The sequence below is a fragment of the Oncorhynchus gorbuscha genome, linkage group LG11, assembly GCF_021184085.1.
Source record: "Oncorhynchus gorbuscha isolate QuinsamMale2020 ecotype Even-year linkage group LG11, OgorEven_v1.0, whole genome shotgun sequence".
In the NCBI taxonomy this organism is placed as follows: domain Eukaryota; kingdom Metazoa; phylum Chordata; class Actinopteri; order Salmoniformes; family Salmonidae; genus Oncorhynchus; species Oncorhynchus gorbuscha.
Genome location: NC_060183.1, coordinates 197,981 through 207,500, shown reverse-complemented (window position 1 = coordinate 207,500; position 9,520 = coordinate 197,981). Strand labels below are relative to the sequence as shown.

Genomic DNA, 9,520 nt, shown 5'->3' with positions numbered 1-9,520 from the left:
CAGCTCTGGGTCCAGACGCCCTAAAAGGCACTTCCTGTCCCCAGTGGAGTGAATGTGGCACTGGTCTTTTTCTAACGCCATCCCTGACCGGGGTCGCGACCCTGACCATAACCCTGAGATCCCACAGTCCACCTGACGGCACCCTGCCCCGTTACACACACGATCCCCTCTATTACACCGCCTGTCAGCCCTGTGATCCCCCCAGTCTTCCCCGTGACAGGCCCTGTCCCCCCCAGCAGCAGCCCCTAATCCCCCTAACCCTATCCCCAGCTCCTCCATTTGCTTCTGGTTCTGTATTTGGAGCCTCCGCAGGGCCAGGGCCAGCCTCTTGATGTCCCCCAGCACAGTGAGGCTCAGAGGGGGTTCACGCAGGTCAGCCTCCCTTAGAGTCAGCAGGCTGGGGCCATCCACACGATGTTTATAACACAGCAGCTCCACATACTGCCCAAACCCCTCCTGCTTCAGCCAGCCAGACACCTGCTTACTGCTCCACGTACTAACACTACTCTGAGACACCGCCATAGCATTCCTCCCTCTGAGAGAGAGGGAGAGAGACAGACAGTGTTAATACAGTGGTGACACAACGGCAATGTAATAACAGACCTAATAGTTTGTTCTGGGAAGACAGCATTAAGTCACAGAGGCCAATCACAACAGAGATAGACCACATACAGTATATACACATTATTGGCTTAGACCACCAGCTCCATTCAAACTAGACAGTACAAGTAGCCAGTAAACATGAATAATGATACTGAGACTGAAAAACAGCTGCTATCTCAAGGCCATCAGACTGTTAAATAGTCACCACTAGCCAGCCTCTGCCCAGTACTCTGACCTGAATTTAGTCACTGTCACTAGCCGGATACCACCTGGTTACTCTACCATGCACCTTTAGAGGCCGCCGCCCTATTTACATAGCCATGGATCACAGGTCACTTTAAGAATGTTTACATACTGTTGTACTCATTTCATATGTATATACTGTATTCTATTTAACTATTGCTGTACATATACTATTCTGTCCTACATATTCTACAGATATACAACATATTATATCCACATACTGTCTATAATGTCTATACATCCCATCATATGTACAGTATATACTACCGTTCGTTTGGGGTCACTTAGAAAGCATTTTTTGTCCATTAAAGAAGCATTTTTTGTCCATAAATTAACATCAAATTGATCAGAAATACAGTGTAGACATTGTTAATGTTGAAAATGACTATTCTAGCTGGAAATTGCATTTTTTTCCTATGGAATATTTGCATAGGTGTACAGAGGCCCATTATCAGCAACCATCACTCCTGTGTTCCAATGGCACGTTGTGTTAGCTAATCCAAGTTTATAATTTAAAAAGGCTAATTGATCATTAGAAAACCCTTTTGCAATTATGTTAACTGCTGAAAACTGTTGTCCTGATTAAAGAAGCAATAAAACTGGTCTTCTTTAGACTAGTTGAGTATCTGGAGCATCAGCATTTGTGGGTTCAATTGCAGGCTCAAAATGGCCAGAAACAAATATCTTTCTTCTGAAACTTGTCAGTCTGTTCTTGTTCTGAATAATGCACGCTATTCCATGTGAGAAATTTCCAAGAAACTGAAGATCTCGTACAACGCTGTGTACTACTCCCTTCACAGAACAGCGCAGAACAGCGCAAACTGGCTCTAACCGGAATAGAAAGAGGAGTGGGAGGCCCCGGTGCACAACTGAGCAAGAGGACAAGTACATTAGAGTGTCTAGTTTGAGAAACAGACGCCTCACAAGTCCTCAACTGGCAGCTTCATTAAAAATAGTACCAGCAAAACATAATTGAGAGTGAAGAGGCGACTCCGGGATGCTGGCATTCTAGGCAGAGTTTCAAAGAAAAAGCCATATCTCAGACTGGCCAATAAAAATAAAAGATGAAGATGGGCAAAAGAACACAGACACTGGACAGAGGAACAGAGTCACCTCTTCACTGTTGACGTTGGGTTAAGCTCCAAAATGCAGGTGTTTCAGCCTAGCTCAGTGCTTTCTGTGGTGGTGAGGCAGCCAGTGGAAAATATGGAGCGTAGGGGTTGGTAATGTTCTCTAGATGCGCCGTGATTGGCTCAGTGTTCTGTCACTCATGGGGACACTATGTCACCAACAAATTCAAAAGGGTAGAGCTTGAACATTCAAGCCCCCTTGGGTGCTGCCATAGAGTTACATTAGAAGTACCCATCCAAGAAGGCTCAAAATCATTGGCCACAGATAAAATGACGTCAAATCACGTTACATCTACCGTAGCTTTGATTGTACTGATCATGTCAACATCATACTTTCAAAATCTTAGCTAGCAAACTAGCAGTCATCATCACGAATCAAGTCGACAATCTACAAGCAAATCATTTTCAATCCTTGTCATATGAAGAGAATTAATGATGAGAAATTATAGATAAAACATATCGGTGCTCAACGGCCATTGGACAAACATTACATAACAAGTTGGAAATCGTTAGTTCAAAAATGAGTGGTTTGGAAGGAATCAGTGGCTAACTGCAAGCATTGCAAAGCCGTCACTAGCCTGCTATTCAGTGGAGTGGGTCTTTGGTCCCAAGTCTGGGTTTAAGGGTCTGTTTTCCAAGCTTAAACGGATAAACATTCAACATTGGCCTTGCTGTCAATCCAGCACGACTTCTACCGAGCTCAAAACAAATGGAAACTCAGAACTGGGAAATCTGACATCAGTGAGTTTCAAGACAACTTGTTCTGGGAACTCAGAAAAAAACGAGCTCCGACTGGAAAAATACGTTCTGACGGTCATCCAACTCAGAATTGCAAGTCGGGAACTCGGGCCTCTTTCTAGAGCTCTGACCTGAAGATCACTGACGCCATGATTCAACCTTGTTTTTTTTCAGTTCCCAGTTGTCTTGAAAGCACCATAAATCTAGAGAATGCCAGACTATGATAACAAAGGTTGAATATGAAATTTTTCCACAAAGGTCCGCCGCGCCACCTTCCTGTTCAAGTGAGCACAGTACAACAGGGTGAGTCCAAAAATGTCTTGTATGCTGCTGCATAAATGATGTAATATGCCAGGGAGATATGTATACTGTAGCTAAGAAAGTAATACTAAGTGTATGTTGTGTAGTAAGCTGTTTGTAGCTCATGTTCCTCACCCTAATAATTTGTTCTGACTTGGTGCTGCACATGTAGCCTATAGCCTGTTATAGAGAAATATAATCATTGAATATTGTAAGAGCTTTCATTGTCTGTTTATATGCCCCCTTTATGTATCCTACTGTTCTGACTTGGTGCTGCACATGTAGCCTATAGCCTGTTATAGAGAAATATAATCATTGAATATTGTAAGAGCTTTCATTGTCTGCTTACAGTGCATTCAGAAAGTATTCAGACCCCTTCCGTTTTCCACATTTTGTTACGTTAGTCTTATTCTAAAAATGATTAAATACATGTTTTTCTCATCAATCTACACACAAAACCCCCTAATGATCAACTGAAAACATTTTTTTTTTAAATATTTGCAATAAAATAAAAAATTATTTACAAAATTATTCAGACCCTTTGCTATGAGACACGAAATTGAGGTGAAATTGTGCATACTGTTTCCATTGACCATCTGTGAGATGTTTCTACAACTTGATTGGAGTCCACCTGTGGTACATTCAATTGATTGGACATAATTAGGAAAGGCACACACCTGTCTATATAAGGTCCCACAGTTGACATTGCATGTCAGAGCAAAACCAAGCTCCGAGACAGGATTGTGTCGTGGCACAGATCTGGGGAATTTTACCAAAACAATTCTGCATCAAAGGTCCCCAAGAACATAGTGGCCTCCATCTTTCTTAAATGGAAAACGTTTGGTTCCACCAAGACTCTTCCTAGAGCTGGCAGCCTGGTCAAACTGAGCAATCAGGGGAGAAGAGCCTTGGCCAGGCAGGTGACCAATAACCCGATGGTCACTCTGACAGAGCTCCAGCGTTCCTCTGTTGAGATGGGAGAATCTTCCAGAAGGACAACCATCTCTGTAGCACTCCACCAATCAGGTCTTCATGGTAGAGTGGCCAGACGGATGCCACTCCCCAGTAAAAAGCACATGACAGCCCGCTTGGAGTTTGCCAAAAGACACCTAAAGGACTCTCAGGCCATGAGAAACAAGATTCTCTGGTCTGATGAAACCAATATTGAACTCTTTGGCCTGAATGCCAAGCATCGCGTCTGGAGGAAACCTGGCACCATCCCTATGGTAAAGCATGTTGGTGGCAGCATCATGCTGTCAGGATCGAGGGAAAGATGATTGGAGCATAGTACAAAGCGATCCTTGATGAAAACCTGCTCCAGAGCGCTCAGGACCTTAGGCCTGGGAAAGGGTTCACCTTCCAACAGGACAATGACCCTCAGCACACAGCCAAGACAACGCAGGTGTGGCTTTGGCACAAATTTCTGAATGTCCTTGAGTGGCCCAGCCAGAGCCCGGACTTGAACCCGATCGGACATCTCTGGAGAGACTTGAAAATAGCTGTGCAGCGACGCTCCCCATCCAACCTGACAGAGGATCTGAAGAGAAGAATGGGTGAAACTCCCCAAATACAAGTGTGCCGGGCTTGTAACGTCATACCCAAGAAGACTCAAGGCTGTAATCGCTGCCAAAGGTGCTTCAACAAACTACTGAGTAAAGGGTCTGAAAAGTTATGTAAATGTGATATTTTTTTATTAAATTATTTTATTATACGGTCGTGTCTTTGGCATCATTAAATTGAAGACTGTTATTTTATCAAATCAATTCTCTGTAATTATTATTACGTGATTAAACTAATCATGTAAATGTAATTAACTAGGAAGTCGGGGCACCAAGGAACATCTTCAGATTACAAAGTTATACTTTTAATATCTGATCAATTAGTCTTCTGATTAATGAATCATTCTTTACCTCACGTAGTCTCATTCCAAACATCGTATATTGTTGGTTATCTGCACGAACCCAGTCTTTACTATGAATCATCCATACACCAATTGTCTTAATCATTTATTTACTAACTAACTAAATAATCACAGAAATGCATAAACAAACAGTAGATATGGTTACAAGGAAATGATAGGGGAGGTTCCCTAGTGGGCTAAGCTGATATGACGACTTGGTGGACAGAGGGAAGTGGGTGTGGACTGAAAACAGGCGGGAAAGAACAGAGGGCTCACTACACACAGTTGATAATTATATTAATTGAGATGCTAATCCTTTGCACATGAACGCTCACTCATTCGGGAATAACTGCAATCAACATATATTTACGCCCAGTGTGTCGTTGTGATCTCTGTTGGAATCGTCAGTTGTTGGAGTCAGTTTCCTGGTTAGAACGGATACTTCAGAGTACCATTCAGAAATGTTCTCATAGAATAGATGTTTCGGCGGTGTCGGTCTTCGCATCCCAGGTTGACATAATTTATAGCTGCAGACTAGTAATTAGTATCTAAGATTTTCTCTTATTCTGTCAGGATCGATAGTCTCAGAGTTCAACCATTTCCCGCCGTGTAGCCAATGCTCCACATGGTATGGTTAGGAATTCAACAGCCATTGCAACCTTAGCTTAAACGGAGATTTTTGTGGTCTAAACTCAACCTGTGCCCCCTCAGTGTCCATCGAGGTACAAGTGGGCTAAATAGGATTTCCTCAGGAGGGTTTTTTATTCATAACAATAGAAAAGGCGGGTCTATGACGCCAGATCATGTCTATGCTCACGAGTGCGGGCCAATGACTTAGTTAAACTTTGAATGGAATACAATTATCTTTCATTAAAGGTTTAATATCACTTTACATCATTTCACAAATAGTATCATCTTTACTCATTCATTTTCTACAAGAATTAGATGCAAACCCCATAATGGAGAAATGTACATATTCAGAGATATAGTTATGTGTTTCCTGTCCTCTCTGAGGTCACCAAATGAAATACACTCGTCATACCAATTCCTTAAGTGTCCACGAACCATCTCCACCTTCTCACAAGTGGACCTTTGTATCAAATTCCCATTTTGGGGATTTAGGAGTTCACCATGTGAACTCCTTTGTTCTCTCTGTGTCTCTCTTTATGCATGGCCAGGGGGAGATTGTCTCCTCCAGGAGATAATAGAACATGGGTGTAGGAGGGAGAGAGGGATGCCATGATCTATACCCAGAAAAGGCCACGTCACGACAATAGATTTGCAAACATTTCTAAAAACCTCTTTTTGCTTTGTCATTATGGGGTATTGTGATGTCATTATGGGTTATTGTGATGTCATTATGGGGTATTGTGTGTAGACTGATGAGGGGGAAAAACTATTTAATCCATTTTAGAATAAGGCTGTAAGGTATCAAAATGTAGAAAAAGTCAAGGGGTCTGAATACTTTCTGAATGCCCTGTATATATAATACAAAAGAAATTCAAGTTTTTGACAGCACTGGGCCTTTAACCTCAGTCGTTTCAAATCCAAAGTACAGGGCCAAAACGGTCCAAATATTTTTGGACCTCTTTGTATATTTACAATGTATTATTATTATCACTATTATTGTTATTGTTATTATTCCAGTTAAGTTAGAGAGTATACAGTATTACCAGTCAGTTAAACTAGAGAGTACATTACCATTCAGTTAAACTAGAGAGTACATTACCATTCAGTTAAACTAGAGAGTACATTACCATTCAGTTAAACTAGAGAGTACATTACCAGTCAGTTAAACTAGAGAGTACATTACCATTCAGTTAAAGTAGACAGTACATTACCATTCAGTTAAACTAGACAGTACATTACCATTCAGTTAAACTAGAGAGTACATTACCATTCAGTTAAACTAGAGAGTACATTACCATTCAGTTAAAGTAGACAGTACATTACCATTCAGTTAAACTAGACAGTACATTACCATTCAGTTAAAGTAGACAGTACATTACCATTCAGTTAAAATAGAGAGTACATTACCATTCAGTTAAACTAGAGAGTACATTACCATTCAGTTAAACTAGAGAGTACATTACCATTCAGTTAAAGTAGACAGTACATTACCATTCAGTTAAACTAGAGAGTACATTACCATTCAGTTAAACTAGAGAGTACATTACCAGTCAGTTAAACTAGAGAGTACATTACCATTCAGTTAAAGTAGAGAGTACATTACCATTCAGTTAAACTAGAGAGTACATTACCATTCAGTTAAACTAGAGAGTACATTACCAGTCAGTTAAACTAGAGAGTACATTACCATTCAGTTAAACTAGAGAGTACATTACCATTCAGTTAAACTAGAGAGTACATTACCATTCAGTTAAACTAGAGAGTACATTACCAGTCAGTTAAACTAGAGAGTACATTACCATTCAGTTAAAGTAGACAGTACATTACCATTCAGTTAAAGTAGACAGTACATTACCATTCAGTTAAACTAGAGAGTACATTACCATTCAGTTAAACTAGAGAGTACATTACCATTCAGTTAAACTAGACAGTACATTACCATTCAGTTAAAGTAGACAGTACATTACCATTCAGTTAAACTAGAGAGTACATTACCATTCAGTTAAACTAGAGAGTACATTACCAGTCAGTTAAACTAGAGAGTACATTACCATTCAGTTAAACTAGAGAGTACATTACCATTCAGTTAAAGTAGACAGTACATTACCATTCAGTTAAACTAGAGAGTACATTACCATTCAGTTAAACTAGAGAGTACATTACCATTCAGTTAAACTAGAGAGTACATTACCATTCAGTTAAACTAGAGAGTACATTACCATTCAGTTAAACTAGAGAGTACATTACCATTCAGTTAAACTAGAGAGTACATTACCATTCAGTTAAAGTAGACAGTACATTACCATTCAGTTAAACTAGAGAGTACATTACCATTCAGTTAAAGTAGACAGTACATTACCATTCAGTTAAACTAGAGAGTACATTACCATTCAGTTAAACTAGAGAGTACATTACCAGTCAGTTAAACTAGAGAGTACATTACCATTCAGTTAAACTAGAGAGTACATTACCATTCAGTTAAAGTAGACAGTACATTACCATTCAGTTAAACTAGAGAGTACATTACCATTCAGTTAAACTAGAGAGTACATTACCATTCAGTTAAACTAGAGAGTACATTACCATTCAGTTAAACTAGAGAGTACATTACCATTCAGTTAAACTAGAGAGTACATTACCATTCAGTTAAACTAGAGAGTACATTACCATTCAGTTAAAGTAGACAGTACATTACCATTCAGTTAAACTAGAGAGTACATTACCATTCAGTTAAAGTAGACAGTACATTACCATTCAGTTAAACTAGAGAGTACATTACCATTCAGTTAAACTAGAGAGTACATTACCAGTTGTTCTCTCTCTGTCTTCTGTGACTCCAATACGCCTTTGCTCTCCAGCACACACTTCCTCCTAATCCAAAGGACTGTTGGACCTAAACTGCTGAGTAAGCTGCTCTCCATATCAGGACCTTTCTCCTACAGATAGATAGGCTGCTGTCTCCATATCAGGACCTTTCTTCTACAAATTGGAGGTATCAAGGAGATGTGCTCTGATAACAATGTTGTCCACACTGATCTACAGTGATCACTGATCAACCCTCGTCAACAGAACTCAGTAGAACCACTACATGATCAACAGCATTAGTTTAGTAAAACTTGTGTGTGAGTAAATACATGTTATCATCCGTGTTTAGAAAAGAAACTCAGCCTTTGACCTTGACTCTTGAGTACTGGTGATTACACAAGCCAAGTAGTTGGCGGTAATGAGCCATTAAAGTTGGTTGACACACTCAATGAACTCCACAGAAGAAGAAGCTTCTGACGTCAATATTGTGCAATCTCGCGTGTTAGCTGAAGTCAGAATAAATGTTAAAAATCATAACAAAAAAAAAAAAGCTGAAGGCAGAATCGAGTGGAGTTGTGGGATGAAATAACTTCAGGTGGTTCATGAAATTCACGACTTTCAGCAATGAATACTGTAGTTCCTGAGACGCTACGGGCTATGTGGTGCTATTTATCTCTAGTGTTGTAAAATTGTTAGCTATAGATGCACACAGTAGCTAGTTAGCTAGCTAACGTTAGCTAGGTAGGTAACGTTATCACAAGCAGACAGACCATTTGGTCCATTATTAGCAATGATAACTTATCAAAGTAGCTAGACATATCTAGCAAGATACATATTAAACCCTCATAAACAAACTATTGTATATTGTAGGTTACTGCTAAAAGGAACTTGTTGGTCCACCAGCCACTGTGGCACGAAGATTAAAATAAATAAAAATCTACCAGCCACTCAGATTACTTACTAGTCAAAAAACAGTTGACCGTGCTTTGTAATGTTTCTAAAACAGGAAATATATTATTTTTGTTATTTTTATTTTTTATTTTTTATTTCACCTTTATTTAACCAGGTAGGCTAGTTGAGAACACCTTTATTTAACCAGGTAGGCTAGTTGAGAACACCTTTATTTAACCAGGTAGGCTAGTTGAGAACACCTTTATTTAACCAGGTAGGC

The 9,520-nt window shown here is 39.9% G+C and overlaps 1 protein-coding gene across 2 annotated transcripts in view; it reads right to left on the bottom strand.

Moving 5' to 3' along the window:
• LOC124048023 (sphingomyelin synthase-related protein 1-like) overlaps positions 1-8,470 on the bottom strand; it is a 13,908-nt gene extending 5,438 nt beyond the window's left edge. The window contains exons 1-2 of one of the 2 annotated variants that reach the window (XM_046368373.1): positions 8,352-8,470; positions 1-535 (exon numbers count right to left, since the gene is read on the bottom strand). The exon at positions 1-535 is cut by the window's left edge and continues 131 nt beyond it. In XM_046368373.1, the coding sequence (XP_046224329.1) occupies positions 1-522 (522 nt within the window). In that variant the 5' untranslated portion in view covers positions 523-535; positions 8,352-8,470. Of the gene's footprint in view, positions 536-8,323 lie in introns of both variants that reach the window. The other variant, XM_046368374.1, reaches the window with a different exon arrangement.
• Positions 8,471-9,520: the final 1,050 nt, after the last annotated feature.